At 38.2% G+C, this 13,717-nt stretch overlaps 1 protein-coding gene across 5 annotated transcripts in view; it reads left to right on the top strand.

The window, feature by feature from the left end:
- The window catches only part of FAM13A (family with sequence similarity 13 member A), a 368,680-nt gene that overhangs the window by 227,090 nt on the left and 127,873 nt on the right, over positions 1-13,717 (top strand). For all 5 annotated transcript variants that reach the window (XM_078445913.2, XM_078445914.2, XM_078445911.2 and 2 more), the window contains exon 7: positions 1,546-1,709. In XM_078445913.2, coding sequence (XP_078302039.2) covers positions 1,546-1,709 — 164 coding nt within the window. The remainder of the gene's footprint in view (positions 1-1,545; positions 1,710-13,717) is intronic.

Genomic DNA, 13,717 nt, shown 5'->3' with positions numbered 1-13,717 from the left:
AACGCCTGCTTGGGATTCTGTCTCTCTTCCTCTCTCTCTGCCCCTCCCCTGCTCATGCACTCTCTCAAAATAAATAAACTTAAAAAAGAAAGAAAGAAAAGAAAAAATATCTTCTAAAAAAAAAGTGTGTTGTCTGACAATAAGTATTAATGGGTTCAAAACTTAACTAGACTCAATGGCTAAAATGTTAAAAATAATAATATAAATAAGAGGAGGAAAAGGACACAGTAGAGGAGGAGAAAGGGGAAGAGAATGAGACTATAATCTCTGTGTCCAGACATCTGGCTGAAGCCATATAACTTAGAAATATAAAACAACTATCAGGCGACATGAGATCAAGCATGGATTTTGTGGCATTGTATTACAGGAATTCAAAGTTGGGAAAGGTCATTTGAGAGAGAGACAGAGTTTGAGTAGGGGAGGAGCAGAGAGAGAGGGAGACCCAGAATCCAAAGCAGGTTCCAGTCTCTGAGATGTCAGCACTGAGCCCGATGCAGGGCCCGAACCTATGAACCGTGAGATCATGACCTGAGCCAAAGTCAGACGCTCAACCAACCGAGCCACCCAGGCGCCCGGGGAAGTGGATTCTTCTCTCAGCCTCAAAGGAAGTTAAGATTTGGTTTGGTCTTAGGCAATTGGTGAGTGGCCAGTGATGAATAGATGACATTCCAGTTGAAGGACAAGTATAAGAAAAGTCCAGGAGATGAGAAAGAGCTTCCGGTGTAACAAATACAATTGATCTGAGGGTTTGAATTTTTCCTGAAACTCTCACATGATTTTTACACAATTTCAGGAGAAGGATATCAATTGTATTCACATTGTTTCTGATGCAATATAAAAGCATGAGGGTGTTTCTGGGGTTGGAGGGAGCACATAACCTCAGATAGGAGAAGTCAGTACACCAGGGTTTACTTGGCACTTGTGTTGCCCGTGCCTCTAGAGACAGAAGAGAACTAAAAAGGTGCATTTTTCCTAGCTATTTCTTTAGTTAAAAGTGTATTACACCATACTTTGCCCTATAAAAGAAGATGACAACAGAAACTATTAGCGAACTGGTGCAGATTTTACTTGTTGGTAGTAAATATTTCTAGACACCTTTCTGATATTGTCATCCTTCATTTCACTGGTTCTCAGCCCTTTTTTTTTCCCCTGTCTTTTTCTATTTCTTCTTTCCTTCACTCCAGGTTGCCACTCTGATATACTCTCATAATCTCTCATTACACAGCATAATTATTCTAATGGTGGGGGCTAGGGGAGGGAGGGAGGGGGTAAGCCTGGGGAAGATTTGTATCAGAATCCAGGAAAGGGATGTGGGCTGTATATGGTTTGAAAGTTCCCCTTGGAAGTGTTGATATCTCCCCTTCCCTGTGCCCTTTGCTTTTTAGCAATTTATTTTTAATATTTTAAATTCTATACCTAGGTTGGTATTTTTCTGGAATGTCATTAATACATTAGGTTACTAATAAGTTAGAACAAATTATCTTTGATAACTTAATCTGAAAGATTTTTTTAAATCCTCCCTCCTCCTCAAATTGTATTTTCTAGATCCCAAAATCCAGGAGTGAGGGATCTATTCAGTCACACAGAGTACCACAACCAGAGCTGTCAGATGGTGTTCCTCAGGTCAGCCTGCGGCTAAGTCATAGAAAACCCTACTGGAATGATGTGAATTCAGCAGAAGATGCTAGTGGTGCAAAGTTGGTATCCAGGTTGGCATGTTTCTTTTGTTTACATGTTACATCATGTATTGTCTGCTCCCATGTATAGCCTGGCATACTTAGGAATGTTTGCATGTAACTACCACTGGGGTCAACAGGATGCAGACCAGTAAAACTATTTAAAACTCATTCTAAGTTTTGAGAATTGTTTTGAGTAATAGTTCTTACCACAGAAGTGTTCCTGATTTGTTATATGTACTTTTTTGTTTATGTTTTAAAACAAAGTATCTAGTCAACTGGACTGTGCTAGGCTCAGAGTTGTAAGTGGGAAGAGTTACTTCTTGGTTCCCTTTTCATAATATGGTCAGTGGCCAGTATTATTTGCAGTCAAAATGGACATCAGAGTTGTTACTGGAACCAGCTGTCACTAACACATTTGAATGTATCATTTTAACTATTTATTATGTTGCACATTATATTTGCAGTCAAAATGGACATCAGAGTTGTTACTGGAACCAGCTGTCACTAACACATTTGAATGTATCATTTTAACTATTTATTATGTTGCACATTATACTGGAAAGCAAACCTCTTTGTTATACTTGAAGAAGACATGTAGGGTTTTTTTTTTAATAGATAAAATGGAGTCTGAATCTTATTAACTCCTAGCATTTGGAAGTTTTTTCCTTTAAGAATTTTCAGTCTTTTGTTATAACTTAAAGCCCATTTATTAAAAAATCCATTATAAGAAAGCTCTAGAGAATTGAAAGATATTTAAGACATTAACTAGATAAATAGCTCAGGAGCTTACCACTTTGGATTGCCTTATGAAAGAAGGAATTCCTATAAAAGATGAAGAGAATTTAAATAGGAAGAAAAAGAAGGCCTAGTCAGGAAGTCTAATAGAGATATTTGGGAAATAGCAAACAGGTATCATGTGAGGAATTGGTTGGAGATAAGGCTGGGAAAATGGAGGGCACCCAGGTCACTGAGGACCTTGAATGCCAACTAGAAGTATTTTTGCATTTATTCTTTCCTTCACTGAACAAATGATCAGCACTTAATCTCTGGTTCCAGGAACTGCTTTAGGATCAGGGATACAGCATTGAACAAGGCCAACCAGGCCCCTGTGTTTATGGAACTTACATTTTAGTGAAGGGAGTAATAGGAAAACACTTAGAAAAAGTGGGCGGGGGGCAGTGGGGAGCTTGTGAAGATCATTTCAGCTCTAACAAGTGGGGATATTAAGAAACTAAATCGGGTTAATGTCCCAGACTCACGCAAAGACAATTTTAGTTTGGGCAGGGAAAGCCTAAGCTGAGATGCAAAGGGGGAAGAGAGTGTTGGTGAAGGTCAAAGAAAGTGCATTTCTATGCAAAAGAACTGAGCTAGGGAAGTGGGCTTCATCCTGTAAGTAATAGGAAGCCAGTAAAAGTTTCACCTGGGTAGGAGTAGGTGATGGGAACCATGGAAAATTATATATTAGAAAAAGTAATCTTTCATCAGCCTGCAGGATCAGTGAGACAAGGGAGGGCTGGAGTTAGTTATAGTATTGATTCATTCAACTGTCATTAATCTTTATGGAGATCTAGTTATGTGGCATTTACTTGCTGGTGCTGGCAATTCAGAGAATTAAGAGACCTAAGTCTTACACTTGGGGGCACAGAGGAAAAGTAAATAAAACTTGAATTGTGATCATTAAACACACATATACTAGGTGCCCATCATCTACCAAGCACTGTGAAATGGTCTGGTGATAAAGTCATAAGTAAGATTCAGGTGCTCTTAAAAAGCTTCCAGTACAATACCCAGGGTGCTGTGTGAGGCCAGAGGAGGGGAACAGACCACGTCTGGAGAGGAGAGTCAGAGAAGGTTTCAGAAAGAGGACGACTTTAGAAATAGGACTAGTAGGATAAGTAGAAGTTTGGGGGGCAGGTAAATCGAGACAAGGTGCTCCTGGAAGAAAACAACATGTGCCAGGACATGCGGGGTGGTGAGGACAGCTCAGAGAACAGCAAGTGTTGCAGTGGATTCAGGACCCTGGGGTTTAGAATGTAGATGAGGCTAGAGGTGGGCTAAGAGGCTGAATAGATCAGATCATGAAAAACTGTCCCCCATATTAAAGGCTTTGGATTTTCTCTTGACCATGACAGAATGTGATCTCAGGAATATCTGCGAGCCTTCAGAACGAGTTATTAGTTCATAATTTTTTAAAATTTTTTAGTGTTTATTTTTGATAGAGCACGAATGGGAGAGGGACAGAGAGAGAGGGAGACTCAGAATCCCAAGCAGGCTATAGACTCTGAGCTTTCAGCATGGAGCCCAATGCAGGGCTTGAACCAATGAGCCACGAGGTTATGACCTGAGCCAAAGTAGGATGCCCGCTGGATTGGCGGGCAATCCAAGCAGACTTGTATTTTATAAAGGCTCCTGTGGCATCTGTGCGGAAGGAGAGGTTATAGGTGCGTGGGATCAGTGAGAAGGCCACATGGTGGACCCAGCGCCACCTGTGAGCCTTGGCAAAGGGGCAGACGAGTCTGCACTTTGACAGAGGGCACGAGTGGACTCGGTCCAGAAAGGGTTGGGCTTGTTTTGTTTGTTTTACTCCATTTGGGGTGTTAAAATATTTTAACAACTGAAAGGCCGGTTTGCGTGCATGGACAGAAAGACGCTGATGTTCCTAGCCTGGAGGTACTACAACAAGGCGTCCAGAGGGAATTCGGAAACGAGGGAGCAACATCTTGAGAAGCACAGGCTACGCACCTGCTGGATAGCTGTGCTGCTGGGGCCGGGTTTGTGCAATGTGCAGTCTTCACCACTGAACGGCAAGGGTGTTATCAGTGGAGGAACTGGCCTTGGGCAGTGAGGAAAGTTCCAAAAATAATAAAGGCCAAAGATAGAAATACTGGACCTTTTTAAAGTTTTCTTCTCTAGTTTAAATATCCGAGTCAAGTGGCTGGGTGACAAGAGCTAGTGTAGATGTTATCTTCTGAAATTACTTGGTAGAGAGTTATGCCAGGAATGCCTTAATGAAATAATGAAAAGAAAAATTTTAATATTTGTTCTTTGTATCTTTTTTTTAATTCATCCAGGCAGAAAATGAAAGGGAAAAAGTTTCATAGGGCACCTGGGTGGCTCAGTCAGTTGAGCATCTGACTCTTGATTTTAGCTTGGGTCAAGATCTCATGGTTGGTGAGATTGAGCCCCACATGAGGCTCCATGACCAGCATGTAGCCTGCTTAGGACTCTCTCTCTCCCTCACTCTCTCCTCCTCCCCCGTTTCTGCTCTCTCCTGAGCATGCTCGCTCTCTCTCTCTCTCTCTCTCTCAGAGATAAATACTTTAAAAAAAGAGAGAGAAACCATGCTACTCATCATCATGCAGTATTAACTCATCCAAGTTCTTGTCTCTGTCCATAATCTGTAATGTCCATTCAGAGATTTTACTATTTACTGTTTATATACCTCTTCATAGATGGTGAGACAAATTGTCAAAAGACAAATGGAGATAATTAAAATAAATTTAACTAAAAATAAACTTTAAATCCTTCATATATCTTTGAAGTAAGAGAATGGATATTATGGCAATTTTCATTTCAAAAATGCACTGATGAAGCTGTTTCTATTTATTGTCCAGAACAAGTTATTAGTTTATAATTTTTTTTAATTTTTTAGTGTTTATTTTTGATAGAGCACGAATGGGGGAGGGACAGAGAGAGAGGGAGACGCAGAATCCCAAGCAGGCTACAGACTCTGAGCTTTCAGCATGGAGCCCAATGCACGGCTTGAACCAACGAGCCACGAGGTTATGACCTGAGCCAAAGTAGGATGCTTTACCAACTGAGCCACCCAGGCACCCTAGTTCATAAATTTTTAAATAAATTCAAAGTGGTATATGTGATATACACACAACTTTTTCTAAGTCTTTAAGGAAGATTTTCCTTAACAGTTGATTAGTTGTGCCAGTCTTAAAACAGAAAGGTTGGCAATAGTGTATTAAATACATTGTTGTGTGCCTATTACCTAATACAAGATTTACTTTGGTTTACCAACTTTTTTTCTAGGAATTGTCAGGCAGCCTTTAGCTGGGTTTTTCCTAGTATTGATTTTTTTATTCTGTAGTTGCTCTTTGTGGAAAAAAAATTTAGCAGAATTTATTCTTGTTTGGTCTATGACCTGGTGAGTTTGGTTTACTTTACAAAAAAAAAATCGTTCTGTCTGCACTTTAAAAATCAGTGCACCACTTTTATACCTCATGGTTTGGTTTACAGCAGAATTACCATATTAGTTAATAACAAAGATAAAACCAAGAAAGAACCTTTTGGTACTGAGATTTCCAGAATGGTGAAATGTCCTATGATTTTTAAACAACAGGTTAAAGGCTAATTTCTAGGGCTTTTGAGAAGCAATTTTTGGCTAACAGTGTGTTTTGATAACTTTGAATGTTTAGAGTTGAGGCCTTGTTCAGTATTTTTCCCCAGGTTGTCTCACTTGGTCTTCTTCTTCATTTCAGTTCTTCTAGGGAGTCTCATTTCTTCTTAAGATGTAATAGAAGTATGAATTGTTACCAACATGTATTCACTATTTTCTAGTCTTCAGATAGTGGCTGCAAAAATAAAAGTAAAGAGAGCTACACACTTAAAGTGTGATGTTTTGAGAGTTCAAAAAGGAGGGGATATCACTTACTGCTTACAGGCTGATTTCTATCTTGGAGCATAATTTATTTAGATGAATGACATTTTTTTCCATATTTCTATAATTTTCAAAAATTGGCATTGAGGCTATGATCATATAAACAATCATTTTTCTTCATAGAATCTGTCCCAATTAGAGTGATTCAATGAAAAAAGCTTAAGGATAAGTATCTCTTGATTTTGTTAGAGCTTAGTAGAATTATCTATTTTATACTGAATTCCAAGCCAAAGACAGAAGTACTTATTGACATGTTCACTTAATTCAGTGAAAGCATTAGCTAATCCATGTATGTCATCTAAAACTCACAGCAGCAGTTTCAAAAATACTATTAAAAATTCTTTTTTGTAGTTGAGATGTGTGCATTACTGAAACTCACAATAGACTGAAAAGCATAATTTCTAACCTGACCTGCCTACTTCAAAGGAGTCAGTGCCTGCCCTTCTCCACACTCTAAGCACAGTGTACAAATTTGGAGGATCAGAGGCACTCACAGAAAACAGGAGGTTATTGGACAGGTGCATCCTTTTAAGCAAGGCTGGAACATTCCAGTTCCTTTCGCTACACATGATACTCTTATTCCTTTCAAAGATACTGAGGACGAAAATAACACACACACACACACACACACACACACACACACACACACACACACACCTACCTGTAGGCATTAACTAATATATTAAGAAACCAGCCATTTAAAATTTTTCCTAGAAGGGAAAGTTACACATCCATCCTCAAAAGGAAAAAGGGTAAGTTCTATTACATGTAAAGTTGGAGATGTTAAAATGATTAAAAGCTTTAGGGATAGCTGTCTTACTATCTGTTTCAATGTGTGAGATAGGTTAAGTGATCATTCATGTTTCTAGCACTATATTACCTTCAGAATGTTCTTAAATTTTAGAACTTAAATAAAACAGGATTAATATTTTAGTTTTTTAGATTTTTAATAGTATTTATTGCAAGGTTTTATTTGAAAGGTAATATACTTCTTTAAACGTGTGATTTTCTTAAAGGCCAAAGGAAAATCTCTAGTTTTGTTCTATAAAATCCGTGAAGACTCAAGAAACCATGTATGGTATGTTGCCATTTATATGAAATGTCCAGAAAAGGCAAGTTTAAAGAAATAGCCAGTTGAGTTGTGATTCTCCGGGGCTGGGGGTGGAGGACCAGGGAGGCACAGAGATTAATGTAAATGCTCTGAGGGATTTTATTTGGGAGGAATGAAAATGTTCTGAAACTGATTTATGGCAATAGCTAGACCACTTGGTAAAGTTACTAAAAATCACTGAACTGTGTAGACTTGAAAAGTAGATTTTAGGATACATAAAATATACCTCAATAACATTATTTTAAAAAAATACAAGTACCAAAACAAATGAACAAACAATTGCTGGAGTAGTAAGAAATGGATGTACTCTAACAAGAAAGTCACTTGATTGCAAACTGCTAAAATGCAACTACTGTTGTAAGTAAATGCTGTCTACAGAGAAGGTTATGTTTGTTACATTTTAAGAGAATTTGTTCCTTCATACTTTTCATCGAATATGACAGAGTATGGCGGCAGGAATAAAGGCCAGGCCCTCTTGGAAGCTGATTTAGGGAGAAGAGGGAAGGAAAGCTCTTTGGACAGAATCTGGAAGGATTCTAGGTAATGGTGTGCAGTGCTGTAATCAGAAGTTATCAAAATGATCAGTATTTCAGGGAGACATAGAAAAAAAGCTCCAACATCCTGGGATTTTCACTAAAAAAAATGTCAGGGGTCCATTGTCATAAGCAGAAAAGTTACCCAGTGTGGTTCTGTGTCAACAGAAGTTGTGGTCTCCTGTCCCACAGTGAGGGTCCTATAGATACATAGACAGTGAAAGTTTTGTACCTGGCTCTTGCATAAAGAGATAAAGAAATGAAGAGTGATTTAAATGCTTTCCTTTTCTGCAATCAGAATAAATAGTTACCATTTGCCAGTTATTTACCTAAAATAATATGATGAAGACTATACAACTAAAGAAAGTAACTTTGTTGCAGGGTTGTTTTTAACTTGATAGGTAAATAAGGTAAACTACAATAAGTCGTGTATTAAAGACAAATCTTTTCTTGAGAGAGTGTTTCTGTCCAAGAGAGTTGTTTTATTCTAAAAGTGCTTTCCTGTCCATTTATTCCATTTTTCAATATTTTTGATGAGTTGTATGGGGAGTAGATGATTCTTAGAAAAATTTAAAACATCACTGATAACACTGAAGTTCCCAATGAATCATTGGGTCTATAATTCTTTTTTTTTTTAATTTATTTATTTCAGTAAAGAGAGAGAGAGAGCAGGGGAAGAGGGGCAGAGGGAGAGCAAGAGAGAATCTTAAGCAGACTCCACATTCAGCACAGAGCCTGATGCCGGGCTCAATCCCACAACCTGGGATCATGACCTGAGCTGATACCAAGAGTCAGACACTCAACCAACTGAGCCACCCAGATGCCCCCTGGCTCCATAATTCTAACTCCTTCCCCTCTCCTCCTGCTATGGTAGGTTGGTTGTATATTCTCCTAGACTTATTTCAGTGTATTTATACAGAATGTATTTTTAAATACTTTCTACTTTTTAAAAACCAATCTTCATCATACTTAATGTATTGTAGTTCTTCACATATTCTTGAAAATTCCCCATTTCCTGTGTTGCTTCCACCTGTGATGTTCCTTCCCTTCCATTCCCACCTCCAAATTCAGTGACCTTCATGTCTCCTTCCGTGGCTACCTGTTCCATCTCTGTCTCCTGTCCCCTCCACAGTGAATCTAGTCATAGCATGATAGTTTTCAAATCAACTATCTTGGACCTGAACTCAGTTCTAGCATTCTAGTGCCTGTCAGCTATCTCTACCTCAGCCTTTACCATAAACTCACCCTACCAAAGACAACTTGTCTTCCCCTTTGCCTCTCCACTTTGCCATGGGTTTCATTCACTCAAGCACTAGACTCAAAACCTTTTCTATAATCAGTCACCAAACCTTGTCAGTATTTTGTTTTCAGTCTCTCCAACATCCCTTTCTCCATTTTCCCCCCTTGAGCTCAATTCTGAGTTAGGCCTCCATCACCTTGTGGTTAGATAATTACTGCATTTTCTGCATTCCCCTCTCCTGCTGGATTCATTTTCTTTACACAAGCTGGCCCTATGCCTCTTTCTTCAACTTCTAACTCTATACAATGACTTCTACACCTCTGTCTCCCATTGAGAATTCTCTACTGAGCCATATCCCCACATCACTCTAACACACTGGTCAGCCTAGTCCCTCATATATGTCAAACTCTTTCTTGCCCCCTCCCCATCATCTACCCATAGCCAGCCAATTCCCAAATACTCTTTGACAATCTCACTGACTTTATTTTGCTTCATTACTGCCACACTCCTTACCAACTCTGCAGACCCAGAAACTTTTAAACAGATGATACTCCTCAGAACTATTTGGTAGTTCATATGTACACAGCCTATAAGAGACTCCTTGCTCTATCCTCTACTTGTCTTTCCAGTTTCTTCTCCCTCAGCTCTGTGCTTGTCTTTTTCTCATACCTACAGCCACCACATAACCCATACTTTCCAGGACTACCTTGTCTTTAGATACTGGCATATATTGCGGCTTTGGTTTCCAGATGACCACAATAAGGCAGATATCTCAAAGTGAGTTGAATGATTTTTTCAGTTTCCCAGTGCATATAAAATTTTATATTTATACTATACTATAATCTATTAAGTATATAATAGCATTATGTCTGAAACAACAATCTATATGTCTTAATTTAAAAATGCTTTATTGCTGGGGCACCTGGGTGACTCAGCTGGTTGGGTGGCCAACTTCGGCTCAGGTCATGATCTCACAGCTCATGGGTTTGTGCCCCACATGGGGCTCTGTGCTGAGAGCTCAGAGCCTGGAGCCTGCTTCAGATTCTGTGTCTCCCTGTCTCTCTACCCTTCCCCTGCTCACATTCTGTCTCTCTCTGTCTCTCAAAAATCAATAAACATTAAAAAAAAATTTTTAATGCTTTATTGCTAAAAAAAAATGCTAACCATTATCTGAGCTTTCAGTGAGTCATAATCACTGATCACAGATCACCATAACAAATATAATAATAATGAAAAGTTTGAAATATTGTGAGAATTGCAAAAATGTGACATGAAGAAATGAAGTGAGCATAATGCTGTTGGAAAAATGGCACCAGTAGACTTGCTCGATGCAGGGTTGCCACACACTTTCAATTTATAAAAAATGCAGTATCTGAAAAGTGCAGTAAAGCAAAGCTCAATAAAATGGGGTATGCCTGTGTTCTCTTTAAGATTAGGCCATGTGTCATATTTTGTCTTTATATTTACTTTAAAAATTATAGAGCAAAGTAACAGAATAGGAGGTCCTCCTCTCATTTCCCCCCACAACACCACTAAATTAGTGGCTGTCCATGGACAAAAGTGTCCAACCTCGACTCAAGTCATGATCTCACGGTCCCTGAGTTCCAGCCCCGCGTCGGGCTCTGTGCTGACAGCTCAGAGCCTGGATCCTGCTTCAGTTTCTGTGCCTCCCTCTCTCTCTCTGCCCCTCCTCCACTCACATTCTGTCTCTCTCTCTCAGAAATGAATAAATGTTAAAAAAATGTTTTTTAATTCAGTGAGATGGAAGATAACACAGACAACTAAATGAAATAAAAAAATACTTGAAAAAAATTTAAAAATGTAATGAAGAAATGAAAACCATAAAAAAGAACCAAACAGAAATCCTTAAGTGTAAGGATATAATGACAGAAGTGAAAATTCAGTAGAGAATTTCACCAGCAGACTTTAGCATGAAGAATCAGAAAATAAAGACAGGTCATTTAGAATATATAGAGAAACAAAAATTAAAAAGAAAAAAGTGAAAATGTATATGGAATCTACATGACACCATCAAGTGAATGAATATATTTCAACTTGGGAGTCCCAGAAGGAGAGGAGAGAAAGAAAAGGGAAGAAAGTTTATTTAAAGAAATAATGGCTGAGGAGTGCCTCGGTGGTTTAGTTGGTTGAGCATCTGACTCTTGATATCAGCTCAGGTCATGATCAAATATATTTTCAAGAAATAATGGCTGAACATTACCTGAATCCTAGAAGGGATGTGGACATCCATATGCATGAAGCTCAAAGGACCCCAATCAAGATTACTCTGAGATAGATTACACAAATCATCAAACATTAAAGACAGGGAACATATATATATATATATATATATATATATATATATATATATATATATATATATATATATATATATTGCGTGTATCCTTTGAATCAGTATTTTTGTATCCTTTGGGTAAATACTTAGTAGTGCAATTGCTGGGTCAGAGGATAGTTCTATTTTTAACTTTTTTTTTTTTCTTATTTATTTATTTTGAGAAAGAGCATGCCTACAAGCAGGGGAGGGGCAGAGAGAGAGAATCACAAACAGGCTCTGGGCTGTTAGTGCATGAGATCATGACCAGAGCCAAAACCAAGAGTCAGATGCTTAACTGACTGAGGCACCCAGGCACTCCTCTATTTTTAACTTTTTGAAGAACCTCCAAACTATTTTCCAGAATGGGTGCACCAGTTTGCATTCCCACCAACAGTGTTAAGAGGGCTTCCCTTTCTCTCCATCCTTATTAACACCTGTTGTTTCCTGTGTTGTTAATTTTAGCCAATTTGACTGGTGTGAGGTGACATCCTCACAGTAGTTTTGATTTGTATTTCTCTGATGATGAGTGATGTTGAGCATCTTTTCATGTCTGTGTTGGCCATCTGTATATCTTCTTTGGAAAGATGTCTACTTATGTCTTCTGCTCATTTTTTAACTGGATTTTTTGGGGTGTTGGGTTGTGTAAGTTCTTTATATATTTTGGATACTAACCCTTTATTAAACCCACTTTGTCACTTGTTATTGATATTTCATCTCTATGAAGCTCTGACTCTTGCCATTGTGTATAAATTCAGTTACACAATTTACATCTTTTGCCTCTGCCTTCTTTCACTTAGAATATGTTATGAATGTTCATCCATATGGTAATGTGTCAGTATTTCATGCCTTTCTGTGGATGAATAATATTCTGTTGTAGGTAGACATTACATTTTGTTTATTCACCAGTTGATGGGCATTTATTTGGGTTGCTTGAACTTTGGGGCTATTATGAATAATGCTGGTATGAACATTTCTGTACAAGTCTTTCTGTAAAAACATGTTTTCAGTTCTCGTGTATATGCCTGGGGTGGAGTTGCTAGTTCATACAATAACCTGTGTTTAACTTTTTCAAGAACCCATAAACTATTTCTCAAAGTTTGTGTTCCTACTGGCAAAGTATATTTCCAGTTTCTCCACATCTTTGTCAACACTTGTTAGTGTCTATTTTATTACAACCATACTGCTGAGTGTAGAATGGTGTCTCTTTGTGGGTTTGGTTTGCATTTCTCTAAAGACTAATGATGAGCATCTTTTCATGTGTTTATTAGCCATTTGTATATCTCTTTTGGAGAAATGGCAATTCCAATACTTTGCCCATTTTTAAAATTGGACTTTTTACTGAGTTGGAAGAGTTAGTTATATATTCTGGATAGTATCCCTTATCAAATATGTGATTTTCAAATATTTTCTCATATTCTAACAATTGCCTTTTCACTTTTTTGATAATGTCCTCTGAAGCACCAAAGGTTTTAATTTTGATCAAGGTCAGTTAATCTCTTTTTTTCTCTAGTTGTTTATGATTTTGATGTCCTATCTAAGAAACCATTGCTTAATCCAAAGTCACGAAGATTTAGGTCTATGATTTCTTCTAAGAGTTTTATACTTTTGCTCTTTCAATTAGGTATATAGTACATATGAGTTAATTTTTATACGTGGTGTGAGGTACAGGTTCAGAATCATTCTTTTGCATGTGGATGTCCAGTTGTCCCAACACCATTTGCTAAAAGGACTATTTTTTCCCCACTGTTGTGTCTTTTTGGTCCCCTTATCAAAAATCTGAACCTGATTTTAGAAAACCAAAACTGGGTGGCTCAGTCGGTTAAGCCTCTGATTTCAGCTTAGGTCATGATCTCGCGGTCCGTGGGCTCGAGCCCCACGTTGGGCTCTGTCCTGACAGCTGGGAGCCTGGAGCCTGCTTCAGAATCTCTGTATCGCTGTCTCTCTGCCCCTCCCCAGCTCACTCTCTCTCTCTCTCTCTCTCAGAAATAAAAAATTAGATCATTTAAAATGCAGTACGGTTGTTGGCATTTTAAGGTACCATGACTGATTTTTTTTTTTAATGTGACCTATTCTTGGTAACACAATTGCCACTTCCTCTTACTTTGTTTTTAAATACATTTTCACCTATTTATTTATTGGTTGCTTCAAAG

Source organism: Panthera onca, chromosome B1 (genome assembly GCF_046562875.1).
Source record: "Panthera onca isolate mPanOnc1 chromosome B1, mPanOnc1 haplotype 2, whole genome shotgun sequence".
NCBI classification, from domain to species: Eukaryota; Metazoa; Chordata; class Mammalia; order Carnivora; family Felidae; genus Panthera; species Panthera onca.
The sequence above is the reverse complement of the archived record's forward strand: the minus strand, read 5'-3'. Positions and strand labels throughout refer to the sequence as shown.